General features: G+C 40.2%; 1 protein-coding gene across 1 annotated transcript; it reads right to left on the minus strand.

The window, feature by feature from the left end:
- Window positions 1-1,892: 1,892 nt before the first annotated feature.
- LOC136874489 (hemolymph lipopolysaccharide-binding protein) lies at window positions 1,893-12,612 on the minus strand. The gene is made up of 3 exons (XM_067148120.2): window positions 12,515-12,612; window positions 9,208-9,477; window positions 1,893-2,804 (listed from the first exon to the last, which is right to left on the minus strand). Exons 1-3 carry the CDS (start codon window positions 12,591-12,593, stop codon window positions 2,647-2,649), a joined length of 507 nt encoding a protein of 168 aa, XP_067004221.2. The 5' UTR covers window positions 12,594-12,612; the 3' UTR covers window positions 1,893-2,646.
- Window positions 12,613-13,369: the final 757 nt, after the last annotated feature.

A 13,369-nucleotide genomic window follows, 5' to 3' on the forward strand; every position in this document is an offset into this window, starting at 1 on the left:
TCGCTTTTCTAGTTTTTAACTTTTGTATCTAATTGTAAATGTCATTGTTATCATATGTACATTTTATTACTTCTTTGGCCTTAGTCTCCTCCTCTATCTCGACATTATCCTTGTAACCAACAATCTTTACATACTGCTGACTGAATACTTCTGCCTTTTGAAGATCCTCACATACACACTCCCCTTGTTCATTAATTATTCCTGGAATGTCCTTCTTGGAACCTGTTTCTGCCTTAAAATACCTATACATACCCTTCCATTTTCACTAAAATTCGTATGACTGCCAATTATGCTTGCCATCATATTATCCTTAGCTGCCTTCTTTGCTAGATTCAATTTTCTAGTAAGTTCCTTCAATTTCTCCTTACTTCCACAGCCATTTCTAACTCTATTTCTTTCCAGTCTGCACCTCCTTCTTAGTCTCTTTATTTCTCTATTATAATAAGGTGGGTCTTTACGATTCCTTACCACCCTTAATGGTACAAACCTGTTTTCGCATTCCTCAACAATTTCTTTAAACCCATCCCAGAGTCTGTTTACATTTATATTTACCGTTTTCCACCTATCATAGCTACTTTTTAGAAACTGCCTCATGCCTGCTTTATCAGCCATGTAGTACTGCCTAACAGTCCTACTTTTAAGACCTTCCTTTCTATCACATGCTGTTGCACATATTGTCTATAAATTATTTACTTATTAAAATGTTTATGCTATTCTAACGCATATTGGCCCAAGTAGGCCTACGGTTCTGAAACTGTCGTATTTTTAGTGAAAATAAATGATCCTCTCCTGTGGTCTATAAATGGAAGAATTTGAACCGAACATGCCACAAATACAGACTTGCATCTGCGCGACCAATACCATGTAGCCTAATCGTTCTATGTTGATTGCTTTTAAGAGGAAGTGCAACAACTCCTTCAAATCTTATCTGAAGTGAAGTGGAAAATGTCTGACGTTTCGAAGAACGAAGATATCAGCAATATGATGAAGAGATTTTGAACGATTTCCCAAGGGTTGCAGTAAGGATGTAAAGGAGATGGCATAGTCACTGGTAATGTATGGGACCCACTTGTTTATGTGATTCGAGAATCACAAGAGATGGAAGGAAAAAAGAAGTACGATTTATTCATGGTGAAATCGAACAAACTATTAAGCGTCACGAAAAATGTTAAAACCCTTGGGCTGGGAAAACTTAGTAGTAGGTAACGGACAAATAGATTTACACTATACTCGTAATACGGGCCTTGGCCTAATTAATTTTGTTTGTTTACAATTTGTTTTACGTCGCACCCACACAGATAGGTCTTACACGTAAAACCATATTCAGGGCTACCGACAGCGGGGTTCAAACCCTTTATCTCCAGAATGCAAGCTGACTGCGACGAGTCCCAAATTGCGAAGCCACTCGCTCGCTCAGAGTAGTTTTATAGCTCAACAATTGGCGCTAGCCGCCTACGTTTTCTGCTGTATAAATGTATACTCCCCTATGGAAAATGTATTAAAAGTTATTGAACTTGATTGCCCATTTGTCTTAATTTAGAGATCTGGAGACTGTTACTTATTCTTAAAATTATAAACCTTAGAGACTACTTTCGCTGATACTTGTCAAAGGTATGTCGAGTGAAATGAAATTGCTAGACGGAGCAGTCCAGGTGACATTCCTTACTTACCACAAGGATTCAGCACGCTTGTCTTCTTATGTTAGGAAAATCATGACTTTGATATTGAGCGTCATTGTTCAATTACAGTTGCAAAAATCTGCAAGTACTGGTAAGGAAGCGAGGGTTGTCACAAAATAAAATTCTTATTTCTTTTACTAAAACATTCAATGGTGCTCCCTAAAAAAAGAACTGTTTGTAGATGACAGAAATATATCAACTACTCAAGTTTATTTTTAAATTTGAATATATATTGTAGTTGCGGATTTCATTTAATTCCTATCTTGCAATAGAATTTTACATACAAATTAATTAAGATAAATGTACGCGTGAATAATCTTGATAGGTCATGTACTGAAAATTAAGACATTCGATAATTATATCACTACTCTAACACGGCCTGCGTTTATGAGACATAAGAACGTGTTTTAAAACGAACTTGGCGTGAATGTTTCCTTCGGAGGCATCTTTCTCCAAAACCTATAATTCCCGATTTTTGACATCATTAAGTGTTATTGTTATCATACCAGTTGTCTGATATTCTTGTAGTGTACTGTTCAATTGAGGTTTTTTAACATGCAACCGGTTTATAGATTCTTCTCATTTCTTCGATACCTGAGACGTCATTCTTGGCGGATGAATGGCACACCCTTTGTCAATTTTACATTCAAAATGACCTAAACATTCATTGTTGGATGTTGAACAGCTAGGATACGGATTTTGAAAATCATAAAAATAACCAGCTTCAATCCTTGCATGTCATGCGTGAGGATGGTGCGGTTTTAAATTTTTCGGGGTCTCTTGGTACTAGTAACCTTATAACTGCAACGCTTAGGGGATACTGATGATGAAGAAACATTTTTATGTCTCCTACTTTTGTCTACAATTTAGCATAAACGCTACAAGCAACGTATTTTGTGCAGAGAGATGTATGCAAATCCTAACCTTACTTGATTCTTTTCCTGAACATAAACTTGTTCATAATTCTTCACAGATCATAAAGTTCGCATACAATAAACAGTTTCCAATTACAGTCGATATCAACGAACTTCGTATCTTTGTCCACCATTACACAGTTTTCATTTCTTCCTCCATTTGGCTCACCAGCACGCCAACGGTTGAATCCCGAATTTTCAACAGGTTCTCCTGAAATGAAAAAAAAATATTTTGTCTCAGAATTATAAGATCAGTATATCATAATTATATCTGAAGACATACGCACAAACAAGCTGTATATAAGATCCTAATTTCGAAAACCGTAAAAGTAATGAAACTTAAAACTATTAACTAAGTAAATATTATGGGGTTTTCATTCATAATTGCTAGCTGATTCCTCTAACTCGTAGAAGTCGCAGAAATCCAGTAACATATTGTACGTTATTTTTTAGGTGAATGCCCAAGAACTGCATTCCAGAAATACTGTATATAAAGTTCATCAGTATACATAATGGGCGTGCCTGATCACGGTGCCGACACCAAGCATTAGGCTTGAAATCCTGGGAATTATTTCATCATGTGAAGTTGCAATTGTGAATTTTGAAGACAATAAGACTTCTGCACGGTATATTTGAAGTACAATCAAATCGGTGGCTATCTCCCTCATGTTGGACGTATGAAATGAGTTTCTGCCCGTACTCGTATTGTACGCATCCGTGGCGAAGCATTCCACGATACTGCCCACAATATCACTGTTCCCTGGCTCTAGTGCCATTCTTGAAATGTGAAACAACTGAGCCTTAAGGTATAGAAAACGTAGCCTCCGATTTCGTACTAAGTGGTACAGAGACATATTTACTCTATGGTTCGAGGATTCGTGCAGTCTATTTCAGATCGTAGTTTTGACACAGAAACACGAGTGTAATCTTGCATTATATCCCAAATCCTGTAGCATTTCCTAAAGCGTGAGCATACAGTAACATCACTTCATGGTTTCCAATTTGAGCCGTGCATAGTAAAGCTAAGAAGGAATATAAAATTGGGCCTTGGCGCCGTTATATCTGCGGCAAAAAGTTACGGAACAACTTGGGTGAGATACATGCGTTGATACTTTCTGAAAAGAATCGAACACACGCCGAATAATATGAAAGCAAATTTTCCCTCAGTTGTTGAAAATTATGGTCCAAATCGTGAACATTTCGGCGTGTGGGAATCTGTTCTTCAATCTGTTCCTACATTTCCGACATACAGTAAGATCCGAACTGCTCATCTCCTGCCTAAAACATCGGACACAATTTATTTATTTATTTATTCACGAAGCACAAGATACAGCTACACTGAGTAAATTTCACTTGCACTGTCAACAGACTATTTAACAAACGTAAACTTTCATAATAAAACATAAGAAACATAACAAAATATAACAAGATCAGGTACACAGCCTACTAATAACAACTCCAAATCGAAAACCATGAGAATGTCCATGTTCATAGCCAAGTCGTCGTGGGTCAAGATGGCGGTATAATCCTTTCACATCAACTTATCTTTAAGATACTATTTACACACCTCTCGAATACACTTTTATTTGATGCAAGATCAAGATCTTGTCTCCTATTAATATAGTTAAAGAGTGTTGGGAGGCGGATTAGGAAAGATCGTTGAAGTATTGAGTGCTGAGTATGGGGAATGTGGAGAAGGTCTTTGGTTCTGGTGGAGTGGGAAGGAACACGGAGAGAGAAGAGTGAGACAAGATGTTCCGAGCGGTAATGTCTATTTAAGATCCCGTGAAGGAATCTCAGGTCAGCTACCTGTCGCCTGATGTGCAGCGGTGACATATTAATTGCCATTAATAACTGCTGCGTAGACAGATTTCTGAGCTTGGGGTTTCTGTTCCTTACAATTGCAGCAAAAAAGGACACTGCTCTGTCTAACTGCTTAGTATTGGAGGGGGAAGCTGTTGTCCAAATCGGAGAGCAGTAGTTTCAGAGAGGTTGAATGATCATGAGGAAGAAGTGACGAAGAGCAATGGGGTCAGAAATTTCTGTGAAGCGATAGAGAATGCCTAGTAATTTCATAGCCTTGGTTGTATATATGTTTCTATATGGCTCTTAAATTGTAATTTTGTATCGAATATTACACCTAGGTCACGCTGTTGCGTAACCACGGTGATGGGCTTGTCGAATAGGTAATATGATGTCGGTAGAGGAGATTTACGTAGTGTTATGGTCATGTGGCTGCATTTTTGTGGATTGGGGATAAGTTTCCAAGTACGGCACCAGTTCTAGAGGGCATTAAGTGAAGACTGTAGCAGAGCTGCATCTGCTGGGTTCCCGATCTCCCTAAATATCTTGCAGTCGTCAGCAAAGAGTAGGGTATTCGCTATTTCGTTGAGTTCGGACGGTAGATCGTCCATAAACAAAGAAAACAGCAAGGGGCCAAGAGTACTGCCTTGTGGGACACCGGAGGTGACTGGTAACCATGAGGATGAAGTGCCTGATATTACCACTATCTGCCAACGGTTATGTAGGAAGCCAGCAAGAAGGGTCAGAAGACTGCCATGTATATTAAATCGTTCGGAGATTTTATGGAGCAACAGAGTATGGTCTACAGAATCGAAAGCTTTCGAAATCTCTACGTAGCAGATATCCAGCTGTGATTTAGCTGCAATGGCGTGTGAAGCAAAGCTATGCAGAGTGGCCAGGCTTGTTAGACAAGAGCCACCTGGTAGAAAACCATGCTGCTTGGTTGAGATATACGGCAAAGTGAATGCGAGGAGACGCTGGTGTATAACTTTTTCTAAGATAAAGGATAGTGCGGGGAGATTAGAAATTGGTCGGTAAGATGAAACATTAAATTTGTTGCCTGATTTGAGAAGTGGAACAATTTTTGCCTGTTTCCAGGTAATAGGAAAATAGCCCGCGGCAAACATCTGTTAAATAATTTAGAGAGAGGGACGCAATGAGTGCTGGCAGTATTTTTTAGGAAAAGAGAACCTATAGTGTCGGCACCGGTAGCTTTGTTGGTACGAAGAGTTTGAAGAAGGTTATGAACTTCACTTGGTGTGGTAGTTATGCTTGATAGGGTTCTGTTTGAAGCTGTACCAACGGGAGGGAGCGGTTGGTTTTGTAAGGGAGGGGAGAAGTTGGAGAAGAAATACCTGTTGAACAGTTCATTGCGATCGGCGCCGTCTGCTGTTGTATCGTTGTGGTTCACGCTGACAGGAATCCGCTCCGTCCTTCTCCGTGTGTTGATGAGACTCCAGTAGCGCTTGGGATTGCTGCGGACGTTTTCAGTGACAGTGTCTACGTGTGTTTTGTAGACTCTTCCGACCATAAACCTCACATGGCGGCGGATTTTAACGAAGGTATTGTGAGTGTGTGGGTTAGGGAAGTCTTTCCGCAGGCGCCAAGTTCTCTTCTTATTAAATAGTATCAGTCTGGTCTCTTGTGATATCCAGTGTTGATATTTGCTGGTAGTAGCTCGTTGTGCAGGTACGAAGTCTTTAATTGCAGCTTGCAGCCAGTCGTACAGCAGGTCAGGAACCGATTCAATATCAGCTATTTCGAGCAGACTCCAGGGAAGTCATTCCAGGGCACGACACATTGCAGGCCAGTCGGCACGGCGCCAGATGTAGGTAGGGCGGTAGGATGTCCTGCTGTGAGGCTTTGAAGAGGGGTGGGGAAGGAGGAATGTAGCATCGAGAGACTGGTGGTCGCACAGGAAGAGGTTTCTGCCTGGGGTTATTGTTTTAAGTTCTAATGAGGAGAGAATTAAGTCCAGGGTGTTGGGTCCACGGGTTGGGTACATATTAAACTGTTTCAGTCCGAGGCCAGCCAACACAAATGTGCGATTAATCACTGAATACTGTAGTATGCTCGTCGTACGTACAGCATGTTTTCTCCCTACACGAGGTCAGTGTTAAAACTGCACGATTTGAAAGTCATTGGGAGCATTTCCTCCAGGGACATGACGTAATCCGAAAGTACGCGGGGCGTTCAGAAATGATTGGCACTGCAATTACGTATATTTTCGTGTTCACAAGAACCATTTACTGAACAAACGAATACACATTATATTGCACGCATTCCCCGCCATTGTCTACGCTCTTTTGCAATGGTTCTGGCAGCTTCCGTATTTGCGTAGCACACCATTATTTCGGGGTATCTCGGTTCCACTGGTGGTGAACTTCTTATCCTGCATGACATCTGCCACTGCGACGAACAGGACATATTTCACATGAGCCAGATGCGGCGAATGTGCAGTCCGCTGGAAGAACCATGACTCGTCGACGGAGACCAAACACCCAAAAGGAACTCCGCTGGATCTGCACTGTATTGTTGCACCGACTGTTGGCAAATCTTTACACGATTCTATTTCTGCGCATGGTGAGGGAATGGGGCACCCATTGTGCACACACCTTTTTCATCTTCAAATCCTCATGGATGACGGTGTGGAGTGTTCCCCGTGATAGACTTGGTGCCTTTTCTAGTTCATCAAGCGTGATTCGCAAGTGCCCCATTATCAAGTCATTCACACACTGGGCATTGTTTTGTTTGTGTGCAGTTGTTGGACGCCCAGTGCTTTTGCGTTTTTGAGCACAGTCCCTGCTGTTCCTGAACTCTGATACCCAACGAAAGACGGAACTGCAGCTTGGTGCTGTTTCTCCCACATATGGCTATTAAACTCTTGTTGATGCCCGAAGCAGTTACTCCCTCCCTCCCTACAGAGAAACCATACTGTCCACCTTTACCAATGCTTGTCTGCTTCCATGTTGTTTTATCGATATCCACCAGCGTACTCGCAAGTCGAAACAAGTGCTACCGCATTGCGCCATCTATGGGATGTAGCAACACCATCTGGTGGCGTTAGGCAGTACTGTAGTCTATCTTAACGCATACATCGTCACACATTCCAAACTGCTATTTTGCAGGAGTTATAAGGGGAGTGACAACAAATATTGAACGTATGAAATAATATTCACACAAATGGTTGCCAACTGATTCACTCGCAACGCGGGGTGTCAGAGTTGGTATAATTTGCGCTGTCTCGGTGATTCCATTGGGCTTTCTGAATTATGTAATGATTCTTCTGCCCTGTTGTCCATCGGCTTGATTCCTTACAATTTATTCTAGCATGTGTGTTGTTGTCTGACCAATGACTTCCTTTATGTTGCAGTGTGGATACATGTGGACCAACAAGTACAGCTGCAGTACGTAGAGAAACTGAATGATCACATACATACATTATCTGATACTTCTAAAACTAAGATAATTCTTCATACTCCCATTCTTTTTGACAACTTCGATCTGAAATACGAGGGCTGATCAACAAAGCCTGAGACTGATTTCCTTTTACAGATGTTTATAACTCCATTTCAGTGTTTACATGGTATTTTTCAAAGTAGTCCCCTCCAACTTCAATGCACTTTTTACAGAGTCTTGCCAGTCCACGAACACATGCTGCAGACCATTCTTTGTCAGGTCCTTGAGTATCGCCTCACTTTGCTTGAGCGCTGCTTCAGAGTTCTCAAATCGAATGCCTTTAGTGATGGGAATAAAAAAATCACAGGGCTCATGATGAAGGCTATAAGGTGGATGCGGTACACAGGTAATGTTGAATCGAGCCAGAAACTGCATGACTTTATTTGCGACGTGAGGTCGTGCGCTGTCATGATGAAGTCGCCACCCAGTCCGAGAAAGCTCTGGTCGTTTCTTTCCAATGTGCTTCCGGAGCGTAGCCAACACTGACGTGTAGTATGCTGTTGTAACAGTATTGCGCTGTACTCCCCCTCTCGCTTCACCTCCATGGTCTGATAGCGAAATGCACGTAGCGTCTACACAATACAGCATTACTACCAACCTGCCGATACGAGAGTGCTGCCGCCAACGGACACTATACATAAAAATCCGCTCTTTTGAAATATTTTGTTACAAATAGGAAACTATCACAGAGTCACAGGAAAAATGTCTCAATCTTTGTTGTTCAGCCTACGTACATTTCCTTATCGTTCAGGTATTCTTGACACGTTATCACAATTCTTCGCAGACTGAAATCGACTAGGCTGCATTGTGCTCTGTTAGGTCTGTGTCCGAGTGAGTTGCCCGTGCGGTTAGCTTCGTGCAGCTGTGAGCTTGCATTCGGGAGATAGTGAGGTCAAAGCAAACTGTCGGCAGCTCTGAAGGGGTTTTGTGTGTTTTCCCATTTTAATACCAGGCAAATGCTGGGACTGTACATTACGGTACTTAACGCTAAGGCCGCTTCCTTCCCTCTCCTAGCACTTTTATGTCCCTTCGTCTCGTTAGTGCAATGAAAAGCAAATAGCAAGAAAAAATAATTAATTGCAAGCTACTGGGAGTGTTGTTCAAACAGTTCAATTGACCCGAACATATATAAGTAACTATAGAGCACCATATCATACATACTGAACACAAACAATCCATTTCTTTCTTTCTTTCCTTCTTTCTTTTTTCTTCCTTTCGTTCTTTCTTTCTTCCTTTTTGTTGTTGTTGTTGTTATTTCAATTCTCATATTGAGCAGTGTTATCTGGCCATACCATAATGCAGTTAGAGTAACATACTATAGGACTGAATAGTACGACTGCCTAGTTACGTACCAAGTAGGGAAATGAATTTCCCCTCGTCGATCCAATCGTGTAATCCAACGAAAGTGTATTCCTGTGAATTAGCATGTGGAATGTTTGGTTTCCTGGCCAAGAATGTTCTGATGACGTCAGCCTCGTTGTCAGAGTTCAGGACGATGATATGTGCTCCTTCTTGAGCACACTTCTCTCTGCCCTCATCCATGGTTAGGGCGGTTGGATGCATCTTGTAGAACCCAATAGCATTCACTACCTCGTACCCTGGTGGAGGTGTCCTCGAACCACCTATCACAAACAAAAATAACACATATATATTGTACCAGGAAGGCATAGGCCCTGGTACACATAAATTACAAATTTTATTTTCTGGCATACAATTCAGTTTCGATTCGTGAACAGCTGTGTGAGAGAATTTTCTCCTACCTACTACACTCCACGAGCGAGAACGCAAGTCAAGCAAGGTCAAGTGACGTCACCGCCGCTTGCAGCTTACTTCCCCTACAGAAATTTATCGGCTATTTTCATGAAATTTTAATGCCTGGACCGATTAACACGAGACCAACGCTGAATTGTAGCCAATGTTCTGGAAACAAAACCCTCCAAATTTGAAATCAATCCATCCAGCGGTTTCCGAAATATGACAATTAAAATTTGGGAGGAATACTCGCCCCTTCATCACCTGATTTCGAGCGCTGCGCGCCAAACCTGTATATATAGGCCACTGGGCCAAGGCCATAGCCAGTCCCGTGTACAGACTAGTGTGTGTGCACAGTGTGTGCAGAAAGTATGCTCCGTCGCGATTCGCGAGGACATAATCATGGCCGTAGTCGAACGCTGTTGAAATAGTGAAAGAACGTCGTACCGTACGTGAAGTTTCCGACGCGCCGCGATGACGGTATGATTCTAGACGTTTCTCAAGGTGAATTATCGTAATATAACACTTGTGAATTTATTAACAGGGTAAAGCTATAATTTGGAGTGAGAACTGAAGTGTCCAACATTTTACGGACTAGTACACGACATCGTGAACTTTACTAATTTCGTATAATTGTGAACTATGACAATATCCTAAAGTATTGTGTGTGGCAAACTGAAATCATAATTTACGACAACTTCAATCATTCTAAGACATATTTCTTTTACGATAATATATCAGTGAACTGTGTGTAACTTTATTTACTCGACATTCGTCCCATAACAGGACAAGACTTAACTATTTTCCTAGTGCACTTTCTCGATATTTCGATCACCACTGTGAGAAACCCAGCGAACATTAAGGACTTTTTACAATAATATTAAGTAGACCAGATTAGTGTGGTGTAAATACAACCATACAATCGCCTTAATCTGTTAATAGTATTTGTTCAGAGACTGTGATATAGACTGTCACAAATCACATTTTCATTTGCTTATGGACTGTGCTCACTACTTTACAATCGTATTTCAGACATAATTAGTGACGATTATGAACTGTGTTAATTCTCAAACCCATGAACTGTGTATATAAGGACTGTGTTTCCTGCAGCATGGACTGTGAATTTTAATTCATCATCATAAAATCAGTGTAAGAATAGAACTGTGCATTACAACAGTGTGTAGTATTAATATCCGTGATATTTGTGAATTCAATAGTGCCAATTGAACTTTCCGTGTTCCGATATTTCCACCAAGAAGAACGGAAATCTTGTAAAAGTGCTACGAGATCCTGCTACATCAAACGTCGCTTCCTACGATGGATTTACATGGTTTCTTCAGTTATGGTACCCATCGAGGGACGTCGACGAGGGAGATTGACGTGGAATCTTCACTGAACATCGCCGGTGCTTAGTTGGAGTCTTCACCCGCACTCCGCTGAATGTTCCAGACACCAAGTAACCAACTCCAACACATTTAAGCAGATCTTCTCGTATTCCGAGTGAGTAATCACAACTGACTGACTTTTTACAAAGCACTTAGTCCAGTACAGTGCTATTACAAGTGCTTCGTGTGGATATAATTCATAATTATATCGTCATTTAAAAGAAGCTCACATTTTGCTATAAAATCATTTTCAAAGTTATTAATTAATTTGCATTCACATTACCTAGATGAACTTTAGGATTTTCAAGTGCTTTATTAATTTCATTTTCCATTTAAACGAACTGAAAGACATTCAGCAAGAAATCAAATATTTTATTAATTTATCAAAATATCCATGACAAGTGTGTGTTCATTTTTGTGTTTACATTCAAATTAGTAAGACTGTGGGTTGTTCATGGTTTATGGAAGTGAAATAATTATTTTAATATTCTCAAGCAAACAGACTTCAAGAAGATCATAACATAAATCTTTGATTTTATATTTTTGACAAATATTAACTACAAATTTGAGTTCTCCATTCAGATTGCAGGGTGATATATCTGTGGATATTGTTAATAAATTTTACAAAAAAGAATTACCGTCTATTATTCGCCCTGCGATACTATCCGTCTCTGTACCTTCTCTAAAATACACCGAACACTACCTGAGATCCTTCCCATGCTCAAACCCCACAATCATTTCCCGGTACAATATGTTGCGTATCTATAGGAGCCTATTTCCATACAGTCCGTCGATCTGAAAAGAGATTTCTGACTGCGTTACCATAGTGAATACATTTAGCATGTAATTTATTGTTTAGTCACCAGTTAGCAAAGAGTTAAAATCAGCAAGTGGCTGATTTGTTTTCTCTTGAATGTACCAGACAACAAGATTATCCGCTGACTGACCATATGAATCCATACCAATCTCTAGATTTTATCTGAACGTAGATGCTAACCATAGCTACTTAAAAATTTTACAAAATAGTGTTGATTATCTTCCTAGTCAATACTCAATGTTATATCCAATTAAGATGAAATTTTAGATAGACATGTTTCGACCACGCATAGGGTCATCTTCAGTATTATATATAATAAGCTAGAAACATTAGACACACAATATGAAGTGCTTGTTAAAAAGTTTTTGTTTAAAAACATGACTAATTTTTTTTTTTAATATGAGGTGGTGTCGTTAAGACAGGTTTTGAGCTGTAGGCCGTTTTGTTGAAGTATTCTCGTTGTCTCCTGATGCAGTTCAACTGACATCTGTACACTGAGACTGAGAGTCGAGAGCTGGACCCCATAGTCAGAGTACACAGGTAATACAAGCGGGCCACATAGCACTAGCAAACGCACGGTTCAACTTCAACAACAATTTACGTATACCGTACCAGCCGATGACTGAACATAATAATTTTATAGACATTTATCGTTTACATATAGGAGGACATTTCATGTTTGCCTCAATTCTACTTATAACTTACCCAAATTAACAGTTGCCAGTATCTGTGAGGTCTCCACATCACCAGAATGCTGAGCACTGAGTCCTAAATCTACCGTCATCTCCCTGGATGGTTTCAGTATTGTCTCGACCTGCTTGAACCTGAAATCACCCAGTGTTTCTTTAATCTTGATTTTCTTCGTATCCACTAGGTTGGAGTAATATGGAATAATTTAGGTTATCTTAAAAATTGTACCGTAGGAATTCTTCAAATGATATTGAACAAAACGTAAGTTATAAATTAATTTCAAAATAATTATCGGTTTTTAACGTCTTATTTGTATTTTAAAATGTTCAATTCTTTCCTTCTGCTTAATAATAATAATAATAATAATAATAATAATAATAATAATAATAATAATAATGAATATAATAATAAATAGAGTCCGGATGGTTAGGCTGTAATAGGTTAAAATGCAAACCAACTTACATTGTAGGAACTGTCGTCTACCCGTTCCTCCGTAGTGTAGTGTGAGTAACATATGATTGAGGGGTTCAAATAGGCCGGGACCCTGCTCTTTATACAAATCTCATAGCAGAACTGTTGTCCAGGAAGAGTATAATAATTACCTGCTTTTTGTTTTGTTTGTCCAACCCTTGTCCCGTTTTCCTACCGGGTCGGGTATGAGGTGAGATGAATCTGTTGTGGCGGGTTTTTATGACCGGATGCCCTTCCTGATATCATCCTCATCAGATGAGTTAATGAGATGAAATGAATGACGTGATATATGACAGTAGGGAGAGGGTGAAACCCGGTGCCAGCACATAGCCTACTTACGTCGAATAGCACCAAGGGGTCTGCTAAAGGCTTAACGTCCCCATCCGACGGACGAATCAC

The sequence above is a fragment of the Anabrus simplex genome, chromosome 5, assembly GCF_040414725.1.
Source record: "Anabrus simplex isolate iqAnaSimp1 chromosome 5, ASM4041472v1, whole genome shotgun sequence".
Lineage (NCBI taxonomy): Eukaryota > Metazoa > Arthropoda > Insecta > Orthoptera > Tettigoniidae > Anabrus > Anabrus simplex.

What these genes read in the sequence shown, in the direction of transcription:
- LOC136874489 (XM_067148120.2), bottom strand. Translation starts at nt 12,593, where the DNA reads ATGACGGTAGATTTAGGACTCAGTGCTCAGCATTCTGGTGATGTGGAG. An exon ending in ACTGGCAACTGTTAATTTGG is followed by an intron (nt 9,478 to 12,514) that starts GTAAGTTATAAG and finishes TGTTTGTGATAG; the next exon opens with GTGGTTCGAGGACACCTCCA. An exon ending in GAAATTCATTTCCCTACTTG is followed by an intron (nt 2,805 to 9,207) that starts GTACGTAACTAG and finishes TTTTCATTTCAG; the next exon opens with GAGAACCTGTTGAAAATTCG.